General features: G+C 46.4%; 1 protein-coding gene across 5 annotated transcripts in view; it reads left to right on the top strand.

The window, feature by feature from the left end:
- The first annotated feature begins 229 nt into the window (after nt 1-229).
- ABCA5 (ATP binding cassette subfamily A member 5) overlaps nt 230-16,595 on the top strand; it is a 37,516-nt gene continuing 21,150 nt past the window's right edge. For 2 of the 5 annotated variants that reach the window (XM_054083166.1, XM_054083162.1), the window contains exons 1-13: nt 1,546-1,629; nt 5,947-6,062; nt 6,558-6,675; nt 7,389-7,593; nt 8,845-9,000; nt 9,189-9,286; nt 9,943-10,172; nt 11,573-11,714; nt 12,427-12,615; nt 12,949-13,096; nt 14,144-14,312; nt 15,832-15,890; nt 16,420-16,530. In XM_054083166.1, coding sequence (XP_053939141.1) covers nt 6,571-6,675; nt 7,389-7,593; nt 8,845-9,000; nt 9,189-9,286; nt 9,943-10,172; nt 11,573-11,714; nt 12,427-12,615; nt 12,949-13,096; nt 14,144-14,312; nt 15,832-15,890; nt 16,420-16,530 — 1,612 coding nt within the window. In that variant the 5' untranslated portion in view covers nt 1,546-1,629; nt 5,947-6,062; nt 6,558-6,570. Of the gene's footprint in view, nt 379-1,379; nt 1,398-1,545; nt 1,641-5,946; nt 6,063-6,557; nt 6,676-7,388; nt 7,594-8,844; nt 9,001-9,188; nt 9,287-9,942; nt 10,173-11,572; nt 11,715-12,426; nt 12,616-12,948; nt 13,097-14,143; nt 14,313-15,831; nt 15,891-16,419; nt 16,531-16,595 lie in introns of those variants that run through there. The other 3 variants (XM_054083163.1, XM_054083165.1, XM_054083164.1) reach the window with 3 other exon arrangements.

The following is a 16,595-nucleotide window of genomic DNA, read 5'->3' as shown; positions in this document are numbered from 1 at the left end:
ATGAATTGCGCTTGGGATAACGAAGATCTCAGTGGTTTCAATCATATCCCACATGTCAGCAAAAGGCTGATCATGGACTAAGGGGAAAGGTGACAGAACACTCGGCGGAGAGGGAGTAACTCCGTGAGAAACATCACATACGGATGAGCCACCGAGGTAGGAAACCAACACACGTAAATGATGGGAATTCAGCATTTGTATTCAGGGCAGCATTTTCAAGGCTTTAATTACATTTTGGGTAATGCAATAAAATACCGTCAACCTTCTGGATGCAACCTTCTGGATGCAGGCAGGAACGGATAGATCACAGCAGCTCCCACCCAGCTGTAAATCTCTGGACCCCTGCGCCATATTTCCGAACCTTTTCCTCCGCTCCTGGTGAGACTATGCTGGGATGCAGAGAGAGGGATTTGTGTCCCTGGGACTGGGGGGCCCTGCAGGGATGTGGGGGTCCCTGGGACCAGAGGGATCCTACGGGGATGTGGGGGACCCCAGGACTGTGGGCGGTGTCATAGGTATATGGCGGAGGGGGGATCCTGGGATTGGGGAGAGGGGATGTCCTGGGACTTGAGGGGGTCCCATAGGGTTGTGGGGTGGGAAAGGGGGAGTTCTCAGGATTAGGGGTGTCCCGCAGAGTTGTGAAGGACACCAGGACTTGGGGGATCTGGTGGGGAGGCGAGGTGGGAAAAGGGGAGTTCCCTGGACTTAGGGGTCCTGCGAGGATGCAGAAAAGGTGGGATCCTGGGAGTCCCACAAGGATGTGAGATGGGAAGGGGGGAGTTGCCAGGGATGGAGAGGTCCTGCGGGGATGTAGGGGACCCCAGGACTGGGCAGGGTCTCATGGGGGTGCGGGGTTGGAAGGGGGAGTTCCTGGGACTGAGGGGTCCCATGGGGATGTTGGGGGGTGACCCTAGGACTGGGTGGGGGGGAGGGAGTCCAGTAGGGATGGGGGGTGGGATGGGGGGAAGGAGTGTCCCGTGGGGATGTGGGGTGGAGAGGGGTCCTGGGATTGAGGAGGGATGCGGGATGGGAAGGGGGGAAGCTCCCAGGATTGGGGGGGGGGGGGGGGGATCCCACAGGGATGCGGAGGTGGAGAGGGGTCCTGGGATTGAGGAGGGATGTGAGTGGGAAGGGGGAAATTCTCGGGATTGGGGGGATCCCACAGGGATGCGGAAGTGGAGAGGGGTCCTGGGATTGAGGAGGGATGTGGGATGGGAAGGGGGGCAGTTCCCAGGATTGGGGGGGATCCCACAGGGATGCCGAAGTGGGGAGGGGTCCTGGGATCAAGGATGTCCCGTAGGAATGCAGGGGGCAGTTCCCTGGATCTGGTGGGAGGGGATGGGAGTCCCACGGGGATGCGGACTCCTGGGATCGAGGGGTTCCCGTAAGGATGCAGGGTAGGCAGAGGGGATATGGGGGTCCCGCAGGGATGCAGGGGGGAGTTCCCTGGATTCGGGGCTGAGGGGGGACACCCCGGGGCGAGCGTGTGTCCCCCCCCGTTGTAGAACGGGAAGGGGAGGACGGGCAGAGAGAGGAAGGGGAGGGGTTTTGCCGTACCTGGGGGTGCGCGTCACTGCTCTGCGAGCGGCGGGGGGGGTGGACTGCGGTTTCGTGGCTGCGCGGAAAATGGTGAGAAAACGGTATCGGAAGGGGGTTTGGTTGTTTGGTTGTTTGTGGGGTTTTTTTTGGGGGGGGAGGGAGATGGAGGGAGGAATCGAAACGCGAAGGGGTGTCCGCACCCCGCACTGCGGGCAGAGAGCGGGGGGGCCCGGGGGGGCTCGGAGAGGGGGTGATGGGGGGTGGGGGCGATGGGGTTGATGGGGGGCTGGGGGCGATGGGGGGCTTGGAGAGGGGTGATGGGGGGGCTTGGAGAGGGGACGATGGGGGTGATGGGCTCGGAGAGGGGGTGATGGGGGCCGGGGGTGTTGGGGGGCTCGGATAGGGGGTGATGGGGAGCTTGGATGGGGTGATGGGGGGGCTGGGGGTGATGGAGGGCTGGGGGTGATGGGGGGACTCGGAGAGGGGGTGATGGGGGGACTCGGAGAGGGGTGGTGAGGGGACTCGGATAGGGGGTGATGGGGGCTCGGGTAGGGGTGATGGGCGCTGGGGGTGATGAGGGGACTTGGATAGGGGTGATGGGGGGCTGGGGGTGATGGGGGCGCTGGGGTGATGAGGGGCTTGGATAGGGGGTGATGGGGGGCTGGGGGTGATGGGGGCTCGGGTAGGGGTGATGGAGGGACTTGGATGGGGTGATGGGGGCTCGCATAGGGGTGATAGGGGGCTGGGGGTGATGGGGGCTGGAGGTGATGTAGGCTCGGATAGGGGGTGGTGGGGCTCGAATAGGGGTGATGGGGGGCTTGGATAAGGGTGATGGGGGGCTGGGGTCTCAGATGGGGGCTCAGACAGGAGAGCTGGGGGCTCGGCTGAAGCAGCAGGAGGCTCAGCCAGGGGGAGCAGGGCTGCTGGGGGGGCTTGGCCAGGGAGGCGGAGGTGCTGGGGAGCTCGGACAATGGAGCAGGGGGCTCAGAAGGGAGGATTGGGGACCTGGGGGCCTCAGTGGGGAGGCTGGGGGGTTCAGCTGGGGGGAGGTGGGGGGTCTGGGCCAGGGATGCTGAGGGGGTTCAGCTGAGGATGCTGGGAGGTGGGGATACTGGGGGGATCAGGTGCGTTGTCCAAGGATGCTGGGGGGTTTGTCGAGTGATGCTGAGGGGGTTCGGCTGGGGATGCTGGGAGGTGGGGATACTGAGGGGATGGGGGGTGTTGTCCAGGGATGCTGGGGGGGGTTTGTCCAGGGATACTGGGGGGGTTCAGTTCGGGTACCAGGGATGCTGAGGGGTTCCATGCGGGTACCAGGGATGCTGGGGGGGTTCTGCTAGGGATGCTGGGGGGTTCGGCTCGGGTACCAGGGATGTTGGGGGGGTTCAGCTCAGGTACCAGTGATGCTGGGGGGTTCCATGCGGATACCAGGGATGCTGGGTGAGTAGGGGTGCTTCGGGGGCTTGGCCACAGGTGCTCAGGGCTGAGCTGGGGGAGCAGGGGCTTTGGCCTGGGGGGAGCAGGGGTGCTGGGAGGCTCGGGCGAGAGGAGCAGGAGCTGAGGTGGGAGCAGCCTGGCCTGGCTTGGCTTTGCAGTATTCCCGTGTCCTGTGGTTAAATACCCGTGAGTTTGGGTGAAAGCATTCTGCAGTTGCAGGGTTTCACAGGGCTCCTCAGCCTGAGATGCTTCTGTTTCCCTTGGGATTCAGATAAGGAAGAAAATTCAGCCCATTTTTAAAAACACATAAATAAAGCATTCAGCTTAAATAATTTAGGACCATCAAGTAGCACATCAGAGTTTCTCTTTAAGTATCATATAGGCTATTGTCTTCTTGCAGCAAGATCAATAATCTTGTTTTCTTACCTCTCTGCAGGTGTTTCTCAGTGATCAATTGTTTTTTTTCCTTAAGCCACAGCTCATTTAGCTGCTGCTCACACCCCCATGCCTCATTTGGGGTTTTTTTAAGCTTAAAAAACAAGGGGAATGTGGCACGCAGCACTTTATCACATCAGTCGACCCCTAAACACCATTGGCAGGCTGATGTCTGGGGATATGAGGAAAGTTCTAACTGTCCTCTGATCATTATTTCCCCCTGTAAGAAGCACTAGCATCTCCCATATGGAATTGTGGTATAAAAACAGTAATTTCCTGGAGCTTGCTTTGATCGAGGTGCCCATGAGTCATTGACTTTCAGTCTCTTCTGTCAGTTCAAGATCACAGGGAGGTGGCTAAATTGTTAGGGACTTCTGTAGGTTGAGAGTATTTTCATTTTCACCAGTCTTATTCAAATAAATGTCTTGGCAGATTATTTTTTTGTCGAGCTTAAGTGTTTGTCTTCCTGGTTTGGCATTTCTGGGAGCGTCAGGGTGGGTTTTTTTTCCCTAAGTAAATTTTTTTCACCGTTGGAGTGATAATTCTTCAGCGTTTTTATTTGTGTGCTATGTAGCTTCATCAGTTTACATGGAGATGGCAGGTGTGTAATATCCAGAAACTAATTAACATTCCTAAAATGACACTTCTTCTAACCTAGGTGAGATAGATCAAAGTGTGGAAGTCTTCAGTGAAAGTGTGGAAATATTACTGGTTTGTTGTTTGGGGTTTTTTTTAATTATTTTTTAAAATAATAATATTTTTATAATAATTTTTTAATAATTTTTCTTTAGTTATTTTCTGGATAGAAAATAATTGAAGAAGCAGTAGCTGGCATTAGTGATTGAATCTGATTGAATAGCTTTGGACCTTGCTGTATTTCATTAAAATAGAGATTTGTGACTCAGGGAAGGGGTTGCCGCTTTAATGCGGTCGTGTCACATTCAGCAAGGACCTCAGTGACGATTCTCCTCTTGGAATTGCTCTGGAAATCTGCTCCTGAAAGCAGAACTTGGACGCTCCAGCCCTTAACAGGGAAGCTATGAGCAGAGGGGAGAAGCACGTTACTTTTTATGACCTGTAAGCAATAGCTGCTGCTCTTAGTTATTTTTAAAACACACTGTTGTCATTCTGAAGCATTTCTTGTTTGAAAATATCCGAAGGAGTTGTGTGTGGTTTTGCTGCAGGAATTGTTTACCAGCATAGGTTGATGTTTATGCATTTTGTGGTTTGGGTTTTTTGTGTTGTTTGTGGGTTTTTTTTTTTCAATCGAAGGAGTCTTGTTTCCATTTTTGAAGTAGATTCAGTGGGACTTTATTGGAAGCACTCCGAGCTCTAGCTGGGATCTCTTCCAAGGTTTCACTTGCAGTGATGTGCAGCTCTGTCCCCCGCGGGTCCCTGGGCTGCGGTCCCTGCCCCGCCGAGGACCCTGACCCCAGCAAGGGAAGCCACAAGCCATGGTTTTCCTTGCTCGCAGATGCCTTTCCCCCTCCTCTCTTCCCTCCTACGCATGGGGAAATGCAGGTTCTAATTAGAGCACATTGTGTATTTGAAGTTCCTGAAGCGCAGCTCATAGCAGTGGTGCTGACATCTGAGCATCCTCGGGTGTTTCTTTAGTTAGATGACGTCTGCATCATCTGTACTGAAAATAAACGATGCCGGCGAATAAACCCTCTAAGACTAATCTTGGAGTTTTTAGAAAACAAGTATCCTTTATTACAGTGCTGGACACATGGGAGTATAATTCCATCAATCATGCGTAACGAAATGAGAGCTGAATATATTTCCACTATTTATGCATGTGAGACTTCTTAGAAATCTCGCATTCTATTACTTCCCAGAAGTGATTTTAATATTATTATGAACTTCATAATGGCCAAATCTCTAGTAATTTGTACTAGTTCTAAAGTACAAAGCTTCCCTTATCCTCAGATAAATAGGAACTGTAACAAACAGAAAAGATCACAGAAGAAGACACAGCATACAGCATCCACCCAGCGCTTAGGATATCTAACACGAGGTATTACCATTTCTAGAGAGAACACTGAAAAACACGCTGTTTAAAAAACAGGCAGCCACCTTTCAGGAAATGCAGTTACTTACTTGCAGCTAGAAAACTGATTCTGCTCAAACCAGAATATTCCACTTTTGCAATAGTAACTACTTCTTGCATCTTGTACTCCAAAAAATAGATTCCCATATTATAATAGAGCTGGGGGAGGAAGCTTGAGCCATGTGTTGTCTCACAGATAACAGAGGAACCAGGTCCTGCTGCAGAGCTGCTCTGAACATGCAGTCACCAAAGCCATCGCTCCGCTCTTTGAAAAAGTGTGAGGAGCTGTAAAATCCGGAATGTGGATTAATTCCTAAAATCTGACCTGTGCTTTTGTTGAAATATTGAGAAACGTTCGAGTTGTTCAGCTGTGGGTGTTGGCGCAGTGGGAGTTGGGGTGCTGGAAGGGGTGGTGTTGTTGAGAAGACCTGCGCACGTTCTCACGCTGTCTTTGTGGAGCGCATCACGGTTCTTTTTTAACTTCACAGGCAAGAAAACAGAGAGAGACGCAAACTGATCGGTGACTCTGAAGCTCAGGCAGCAAGGTTCTGGCAAAACTAGGAAGAGAAACCTGGTGGTTCCCCAAGCTGCTGACCTTCACTAGGTACGTCCTGGTGGATCAGGATGCTCCCTCCTGGAAGAGCATTTTATTTTAATTGTTTTATTTCCAAACGATTCTGCTATGCCGTGCAGCTGGCCTCGTGAAAAGGTAAAAAATAATGAAAAAGAAAGGAAGTTGGATCTGCTCCAGAGTGGAAAGGGGTTACTCACAGTAAATCAAACCGTTTGCCTGAGGGGAGATGGCTCTTGTTTTCAGATGCATGGGTCTGGCTGCCTGCCCTGAGCCCATGTGATGGACACTGAAATTGTGCTCTGAGGTAAATAATTTGTTGGTAATTCGTGTGTAGCAAGATGAAGATAAGCCCAGTTTATCTCAAGTCTTGTGAGCTTGCCTAGAGCTGGTGCTGCCCTTGGCTGGATGCTCAGACAGCATCCCCAGGCTTCTCTGTACCGAATGCTGTAACCACCTGCCTTGGCTTTTAAAATGATTTTGTCGTCTCATATGGATTTGGTTTTTGTTTTTTTTCTCTCATACAAGCTACTCTTGAAAAATGGCACCAGCAACTCCAAAAGAAGCAGGAGTATGGAGGCAAACCAAAGCTCTCCTGTTCAAGAACTGTCTCATTAAGTGTAGGACGAAAAAAAGCAGCGTTCAGGTAAGTGAAAGGCTTGTTTACCGCTGTCTTCGTGCCTGCCGTTATCTGCATTTGAGTGGCTCGTGAGTCAGACACAATGCTCGATTTTATTATAGTCTTTCTGAAGCTTCAAGGTCTGCTCTGCGTTTTAGTTTGAAATAGGCTTTTTCAGAAGGTATTTTGTGATCCTTTGGTTGAAAATGTATCTTAACGTGCAAGGCGTTACCCAGAAATTATCTTTGTAATATTTCAATCTTAGTGTACTTTTAAAAACATTTGCACCTCAAACTGACTACTGTAGTGGCATTAGACCTCTCCAAAAGGTTTTTTTCCTTTTCTAACAGTTTAGCCCCATGCATAGATGATGTATGTGGTACTTTAAGATTAATTTTGAGGAAGAGACAGTGCAATGCTTGGTTAGACTTCTTTAACGCTATTTTACTGCTTTCCAAATAGCATAAGCTTGCTGATATTCGAGGCATGTAGAATTATCCCTTTGTACCACAGAATGGCTTTTTAGGCTACCAGGCCTTGCAATTAAAATCCTGCTTCGGTGCCAGAGAAGGATTTGGCATTAAAATTACCATTGCGTGGAAAACGCGCAGGGGACTTTACGGTCAATTAATTAAACTCACAGTCTCTTCTGTAAGCTTCATGTAACTAAGATTAAACTTTTTGAAGTTCTTGTTTCTATGACTGCTCTTTGAAGTTTTCGTATTTCTTTCTTTGTACAGGAGGTCCTTTTCCCACTCTTCTTTTTGTTTTGGCTGATTTTGATGAGCATGATGCATCCGCACAGGAAATACGATGAGGTCGCCAACACCAACCTTGGCACTTTGGATACCTCCATGCTGGTGAATTTTGTCATCGGGTACACACCGCCAACCCGAATGGCACGAGAAATCATGAAGAAAGTGGCTTTCGATAACTTTGAAGATGGTATCCAGAACCTAAGCCTTTTATTTTTCCGGCATATCTCGTACTGTGGCTTGTGTTGGAAGAGGGAGCTCACTGGTGCTGCTGAGGCTAGAGAAGAAGCATTTCTTTTCCATTGCAGATAGAGAACAGACTGCGAGTGTGGTTTTTTTTGCTTGGTTGGCATGTGTTCTGGCACTGCTTTCTCAGAGTGATTCGCATTCTCCTGTTGCGGCCACAAGTGTTATGTGGCTGCAGGAAAGATTTTTGGGAAGACCCAAATGCAAAGTATAGAAGGGCTCTGAAGCTTTAGGGATAATTAATACTTGTCCTGTGACGTCTTGGGACAAAGGCAGGAGATAATGCTGTCCTGCAGATATTTTAGGTTGGGTTTTCCATCCTGTTGTCACTATCAAACCAATGTGTTTAGAGTTTTTTTAAATGCAGATTCCCATGCATTGTGGCTGCTCCATCCCTGGAGGTGTTCAAGGCCAGGTTGGATGGGTTTTGGGCAGCCTGAGCCAGTGGGATATCCCTGCCCATCGCAGAGGGGTTGGAACTGGATGATCTTTAAGGTCCCTTCCAACCCAAACTATTCTATGATTCTATGATTAACACTTCTTCACCTCTTCTTTTGAAAGCGATTTGTTTTAAAATGTTTTACCTCTATGGGTCACACATCTGATAGGAACTTATCACTCTAAAACCACTCTGATGTATTTTTACTTCGTTATCTTTGACTCTCCTCTTTGTGGCATGCATGCTTCAAAGGTACCACAGAGAAACAGCCCCGCCTGACATCTACATTTTCCTTAGAGGTGCCCTAAGCCGCTCTGAGCAAATGATTCCACTTTCTGCCTTTGCAGCCCTTCTTCATCGCATTCTCTGCTGAAGCCAGTGCCAAAATGCCATTTTTTCATATATTTAGCCCTCTGCACTGATATAATCTGCCCTTCTGGGAAAGTGCAGGTGCTGCTCAAGCGGCCACAGAGGATTATAATACAGAAAGAGCTAAGCAGGAGCAGCAAAAAATGGAGAGAGAAGAGGAAGACTTGGGGTTAAATCTGACTTCCTACCCAGCTACCAAACAACACTCCTGCAGGTTTCTGCTCGGGAAAATACTTCCTTTACTGGCACAAAAATACAACCCTAGATTTATCCAATACTGAAAAAAAATCATGGTTAATGTGAAACCTCTTTAAAACAGTGTTGTGCAGTTTTTCTTCCTGCTGTGTTAATACTTAAATCGCTATCGTAATTTCTTGTGTCTCACAGGCCTCATCACGGAGGAGTATTTAAGCGAGGAGGAGCTGCAAGAGGCTAGTGCTTTTAAACCCTCAAACTTTGTGGGCGTCGTGTTCAATGATGCCATGTCCTACCAGCTGAGGTTTCCCGATTTGGTCGCTATGGTCACTTACATGGAATCAAGAGGTAAATGAATACGCTTTTTGGATGTACTCTGTAAAGGGATAAACTGAAAAATCATGCCCAGTCTTTCTTTTTCGGGCTGATGTTGCACATATTGGGATTTGGATTTTTTTTTTTCATCATTCCATTAGGGATAGGAAAGGTGTAACTCCAACTTTTTGTGTTTAAAAATGCCTTGCTTTGGTTTGCAGCCAGTTGCTCCAACCTGCGGAAAGGGTGTGAATCGGTGACGTACTGGAGCTCAGGATTTACGGCTCTGCAAGCCTGTATCGATGCTGCAATTATACAGGTAAATCTGAAAAAAATAACATAATAGAAGCGCGGAGGTTCAAATCCATGGGCTGCTTGGGCTCTGTGTGCTTTTGTGATGTTGTCTATTGATTGTGTAAAACGCCATATCAAAAATTAGCTTGAACCCCATGAGAAGGCACAATACTTTGTGTGTGGTTTGCCATATTTTGTGCAGAAGAGTTCTTGTCGAGTTGAACAATGCAGACATTTGTCTTCATTTGTGTCCGAGTGAGCCTGAACCATACATCACAGCAGCTGTCAAAACACAAAGGTTTGGTAGTGCTCACTCCAAAATGCTATTTAAGATGTTGTAGCAAAAAGGGATGAAGAATTTGCGTTACTATTTTGGAGTTAGTATTTGTTATTTGTCAGCAGTGCCCTTTCTCTGTTTCTTTCCCGTTGTACTGCTCTTGGTGAGAGCGAATCTCATCTTTTTAGGTGACAGGAATTGCAAAGTGATTAATTTTATCTCCAAGCGTTAGATGTTCTCCAGTGTCTGTGCTTTTGGGATTTGAGGGCAGTGAGATTTCAGAGTGTCCTGACCTCTCCCTGTCGGTGGGGATGGACACTGGGCTGAGCCGCGTGCTGGCCCATGGGATGGGGCTTTAAAATCAGAAGCAATGCAAAAATAACTCTTCCTTCTCTTTCTTCCAGCTGAAAACTAATCACTCCGTTTGGGAACAACTGGAGCTGACGAGAGCAGTGGTTATGGGAGAAGCTGCAGTGGTGGAAATAGATAATTTTCCTCGTGCGATCATTTTAATTTACCTAGTGATCGCTTTCTCACCGTTTGGGTATTACTTGGCGATTCATATTGTGGCGGAAAAGGAGAGGAAGTTGAAGGAATTCTTAAAGATATTGGGACTGCATGACACTGCCTTTTGGTATGTGTTTGGTATAACTTGTTCTTTGTAAAAGAAATATATATATATATCAAGAAATACAGGACTTTTTAGGAAAACTCCTTTATCCCATTAATTTTTAATTGCTTTCTGTATAATTAACTGAAGACAGCGTCCAAGTGAAACACTCTGTAAAATCCAACATAGAGATACTTGGCAGTATCATGAAAGAGGAATATTTTCATGATACCAGAGTAATGCTGCTGCATTTATGTATGTGAAGTAATGCCAGATGTGGAGGAATTACAAGTGATGATGCGCGAGATCTTTATGTAGTTTGTCTTTATTGGTTTTAAATATCTTTGACTCAGTACCTCCTCCTCTGGAGGCTCAACAGGTCACCTGTAGTCTCTCTTCAGAGCTTATCAGCAATTTCCCCAACACATAATTAAATAAGTCTTAACTCTCTAATTTTAACGTGACAGAGCAATCCAAGCAACGAGTTTTAATTTGTTTCCTTAGCGTGATGGAAATTGTCCAATGCAATATAATGTTGATTATTTTTTTCCAAATTAGAAAATACACTGACTTGAAATCATTGATAGTTGCAGAGATAAAAAAAGGTTTAGCTTTGCCCTTTGCCACAGCAGCCAACAGCATTTTAGCATCTCTCTCTGCTGCACCCTAACAGCCAGCTAGGGTTGTCTGTGCTATTTTTTTCTGGTTGCTTTTGTTTTATTCCTGCACCCGAGCTGTTTTCTGGACATGAGTTCAGCGTTGGTTTGCTGCCCCCAGTCACCCCTTGAACGTCAGCACTGAGCGTCTGTGCTCTGGAGAAAAGGATTATACTTTTCGCAGTGTGAAAAGGGAGTTATCTGCAAAGGCACACTGGTGATGCAGCTTTATTCGGCCACTGAATACAACTCAAACTTGGTTATGAGGAAGTTATGTCCTTTTTTACTACCTATACGCAAACCGTCTCTGTTCCTGAGGTCAGAATTGCTACAGGCTTGTAGCTCTGTTTTTAGAGAGAAAAGGGTTTCATTACACTGCCCCACTACTGCAATGAATAGTGTGTTAAATTTTAAATAGAATTACGTTAATTATTCAAACCTACGACTCAATTACCCCCTTTTGTTTATGCCAGGGAACTAATTATGCGAGTTAAAAAGGAAAAAAAAAAAATCATGAATCATCTCATTGTTTATCTTTTTGGTGCTATGGGGATTGGTGTATGTGTGCTCTACTGCTTAGAACAATTACAGGGGTGTTTACAAGAGCTCTTTTTATCTGGAGGCTCTTGTTTTGTTGCAAGCCTTTCCTTCAGTGCAGCTGTCTGGAATATTAAAGAATGGTGATTTTAGCTATTTTGGTGTATGAATCCTTCAGTCTGGGGATTCATTGACTGGTTTCTGTTCTTCTTCCCCATGTTTTGCTTCTAGGCTTTCTTGGGTGCTGCTCTACATGAGCCTGATTTTTGTCATGTCCATTCTTATGGCAGTGATCGCGACGGCCTCTTCCCTCTTTCCCCAGAGCAGTGCCTTTGTGATATTTCTCCTTTTTTTCCTGTATGGAATCTCTTCAGTAAGTATTCCTGGTTTGTTTGGTTTTTTTTTCCCTTCGCATGGTCTTATCCTCTCTACTGAAGCATTTGGAGCAAACGTAGCTTCTGGAGGACTGGGCGGTGGTGGGTATCTCACCCAGCTTCCCTCTGGTTTGGGCTGTTGTACAGCTCTTGACTGTCGCTATGAGAAATATCTTATCCTTACTGAAATATCTGAGTTGATAATCATCTGTCTTTGAACTGAAAACACCACTTCGAAGTCCAAAACCATGCCTTCTTAGAAACACTCACTACAAAGTGTGGTGTTAAAACCCTAATTAAGGGTCAGAGAATTAATTAATACAGCAAATTGCTTGCCTGAGTTCATAAGGAACCAATGCAGAAACAGTTAGTTGTTTGCTGTTCATCATTTACAGGAGATGTACTAAGCAGAGGGCTGTGAATGCTCAGCCATATGGCTTCTTATTTGTCTTTATATTATTTTTTTTTCTGTGCTGTGTCACCTGGCATCTCGGGGACATCTGTCCCTCCCGATGATCTGTTTGTATGTGAAGAGTGGGATGTGGATGAATACTGTAGTGACTATACTAGAAAAATTATATGATTAGAGGCAGAAAAATTATATACCAGAGGCAAAATTGAAGCTATAGTTTTTTTACTTTGAGTTTTCTGTAAACTTAATATTTTTTTTTTAACATAGTACCTTCTTTTATTTTTCCAATCTGTCTCTAGGTTTTCTTTGCACTTATGCTGACACCTTTATTTAAAAAGTCAAAGCACGTAGGTATAGTGGAGTTCTTGGCAACGCTGACTTTTGGTTTTGTGGGCCTTAATATTGTCCTGCTGGAAGATTTCCCCAAGTCCTTTGTGTGGATTCTCAGCCCCTTATGTCAGTGCAGCTTCTTGATCGGTGTCGCGCAGGTAAATAACCTCTTGCTCCTCAGATTGCAGTCTCATCGCGTTCATTCGTCTTGCATCATTTTCACATAGGTCTTGGTGCAGGTACTCTTAAATATTTAATTTTTTTAAATAGACTGATGACAGTGGCAAAAAAAAGCCTGTTTTATTTATTAACTTTGCATGGCAATTTAGCATCAAGTAAAATACAGTGCACCATCAGAGCAACTCTTTGTTGCTGTGATCTCCATCACTTCTTCTTTCCTATTGCTGAGTTTTGCACTGAGTCTGCTGAGTCTTTCCAGGCTGGTACAGTGCCGATGTGTAACATCTTCCTTTCTCCCTGTTTGTTGGCAGGTCATGCATCTAGAAGATTATAAAGATGGTGCAACATTCGCAAATCTAAATGATGGTCCTTACCCACTTTTTATCTCTCTTATTTTATTGATGCTGGATAGCATATTTTATCTGCTTGTAGCTGTGTACCTTGATCAGGTTATCCCAGGTATGTTCATGAGAAAAATTGAACTAAACTGTGCTGGCATCACCAATTTATTCTTCAGTACTGACCCTCCTCTCCCTCCCCAAGGCTGACACGGCTGGTGCTGTTTCTGACTTGACTTTAAATGTGGAGAAAGAAGATATTTTACAGTATAACTTAGAATACTTTTAACTTAAATTTATGGAATGCAGTGATCGGACGAGGTGGAACGGTTTTAAGCTGAAAGAGGAGAGACTTAGATGAGCTCTTAGAAAGAACTGTTTTCCTGTGAGGGTGGGGAGGCCCTGGCCCAGGTTGCCCAGAGAAGCGGTGGCTGCCACATCCCTGGAGATGTTCAAAGCCAGGCTGGATGGGGCTTTGAGCAACCTGATCCAGTGGGAGGTGTTCCTCCCTACGGCAGGGAGGTGGAACTGGATGGGCTTTAAGGTCTCATCTGACCTAAACCATTCTATAATTCTGTGGTTTTTATTCTATTTCAATATTTCAAAGGGGTATTAGCATGTTTGGAATTGATAGCCCTTAGGCACACCAGCTAAACTTGGCTTCCCTCTTTCTAGAGGAAAAAACTTCCTTACTGGATTAACTGGTGCCTCATCCTTTGCAGTTTGCTCTTACAGGACTGAAAATTAACAGCTACTCTGCCTGTTCCAGACCTTTCCCTGTGGCGGCAGTAGTTTAACATGAAATGCAGAATAAAGTTGTTAATCTTGCAACTAATGCCCGGTTAAGCCCTTCAAGTCCCTTTGCCTCTGATCTCTCTGTGTTTAAGTCACTGCTCTTTCAGCACTGGGGAATTCTTTGGCATAGGAAGAGATTTGCACACGCATTTAAATACTTAGCAAAACTGGAACATCGTAGCAGCGTTGATGGGAACAGTGGTTTAAATGCTGATTTTATGAACTTGGCTGGTGAAATCCCTCCAGAATGGAGGTGAGGGCTGACTCCTACACTTTTAGCAGGATAGCTCATGGCTTTTATAGCTAAGACCCCAAACCTGAAGAATATCTGCAGCTGCTGATAAGAAATTAACTTTTTGCCTTTGCTATCCAGGAGAGTTTGGACTACGCCGCGTGCCATTTTTCTTTATGAAGCCCTCGTTTTGGTCAAAGCGCAGAAAAAATTACAAAGAGCTGTACGAGAGTAGTGTCAACGGCAGCTTGAGTTTCAGTGAGATAGTTGAACCTGTGCCTTCGGAATTTCAGGGGAAAGAAGCCATCAGGTACAATTCCCACCTTGTCCCATGTGCGGTTTAGCTTCTCTGGGTCACTGATGTTTAATGTGTAATTTGAAAAGCACTCTTCTCTCTCCCGTCCATTGGATTCAAATAGCATATGGTATGCATTGCCCAGAGTCCTGCGCACAAAGCGCGGCTCGTTTCTGTTTTCAGTGAAGCCCCATCGTCAATGACATGGATGGTCTCCAAGTATAAATCGCTGGGTTTGTTTATTGGTTGTGTCCCTTCTGTTGGAGTCCTCTCGAAACTGGCTGGCTTTCCATTCCTTTGGTTTCAACGAGGCCACGAGAGGGATAAGTGGTTGCAGATGTTGGGACACCTGCTCTTCTGGGAGGGTTTGGTTTCTGATAGCACATGCTTGAGGAGCAAAAGCTGAATTCTAGGTTTGTGTGAAGGCTGTTGAATTCTCAGTAGGCCAGAGGGGAACTCAATGGTGGTTCTACCAATGTGCCATATATAAGAGGGTAAAACAAGACTGAAGTAGAGATGTCCATGCTCTCATCTTCCATGCTGCGTTTTGTGTCACCTGTTGTCTTGCATCTGGACCATCTTGTATTTTTTTGGTGTTTCGGAGATACTATTTTCAGTATCTTCCTTTTAGCCATCATTTTCTGATGGCATAGCCTGATGCGAATTGGGGATCTCCGTGTCTTCACTCCTGGTTGGCTCCACTAGTCTCAAATGAGTATTTGAGCTTAGTGAACAGAACAAGTCTTATGTTGTCCATGCTGTCCATGTCTCTTTGGGTGTCTGCCGCAGGCTGAAGAGTCCGGTTTTAACCCTGATGCTCACATGAGAACATTGTGGCCTTTTTTGCGTTATCCATCCACCCTGGACTCTTTGCATAGCATCCCTCAGCTCTCCATCATTCTTGAACTGTCTTGTCAGCTTTACATGTACAGATTTTGTTTTCCTTCATAGCCAGTGCTTCTCCCCACTGTTCATGTCTGTAATCCACTCCCCGTCCTCAGTTTCAGAGCGGCCAGGCTTCCAAAACCCATCCCTCACATGGTGCCTTCAGATAAACTTCCTTTTGAAAAACAGTTTTTACCTTTCTTGGAGAGAAAGTTATCTGCTTTCTTTGCCTAACTTTGATTAATAACTGTCAGTAATCACATCTCTGGAGTCTGTTAACACCTCTTTTCTGTATCGTGTCTGAGTCTTCTGTTGTATTGTGAAATTATTGGGGAGTAGCTGTGCCCTTTTCTAGCTTGGGAAGCTTCTACTACCTTGTTCTACCGTGTGAAAGAAACAAGGAATTCCAATAATTCAATCTGTCATCATAGGAAACACTTTAGGTGACCAGAAAAAGCTTTCTGATACCAGAGTAGAGATGGACTAAGTTCTGCAACAGGATGACTCTTGACTTGCCTTTATGGGTCTTCGGTGTTTCTAGTGCCGCTTTAGTGTGGTCGTCTTGCTGTGACTGTTGCCAAGTGTTGATCGTTCAAAATGACATGCAAAGAACTTAAAATACTTTATAAAATGACATGTCTTCTTTCAGAATCAGCTGTGTTCAGAAAACATTCAGGAAAAAAGGGGAAACTGTGGAGGCTCTCAGAAGTAAGAACACTTTAGCTTTTTAGCTGCTTATCAGATACAGAGGAGCAAGAGATGAATTGTTGAGTGGTCTTTTCTGTTTCAGTTGGGGCTTTTTCGTTTCTTTTAGTGGGGTGGGAGCATGAATGCCAGATGCGCTTGCGTGTGTCTTCTCTCACGGCTGTGGCAGTAATCTTGTTTAAAATGGTACCCCAAAAAGAGGAGCCCTTCCATCACTAAAGAAAGCTTGCTGACATCATCCTCGTTTATTCCTCCTCTGCCCTGTCATTAATATAATGATCCTGCCCAATATCCCTTACCTTTTCATCTTGTTTCCCGTGTGGCTTTTAAACACAGCCAGCGCAGGGACTGCTCCAGCCCCGCAGTCCCGTGCCGTGCTGGGGCGTGGAGGTAAGCGGCCCTTTGAGCAGGGCAGAAATGCATACCCCATATGTCAGTATTTGAATTTACCTCTGCAGTAGGAACGGGCTCTGACTGCCACAAGCGCATCACTAACGTCTCCTTTTTCTCTTGCACCTGCCTCGGGGACCAGATTTATCCTTTGACATCTATGAAGGTCAGATCACAGCTCTGCTTGGGCACAGCGGGACTGGGAAGACGACGCTGATGAACATCCTTTGCGGGCTGTGCCCACCAACGGATGGTAAGGCTCTCTAGGGTTAGGTGATGAGTACCCCACTTTGACAAACCAAAGCTGCTCATCTTTAG

This window comes from Cuculus canorus, chromosome 18 (genome assembly GCF_017976375.1).
Source record: "Cuculus canorus isolate bCucCan1 chromosome 18, bCucCan1.pri, whole genome shotgun sequence".
Classification (NCBI taxonomy): domain Eukaryota; kingdom Metazoa; phylum Chordata; class Aves; order Cuculiformes; family Cuculidae; genus Cuculus; species Cuculus canorus.
This window is presented reverse-complemented; position numbering and strand designations above follow the sequence as displayed.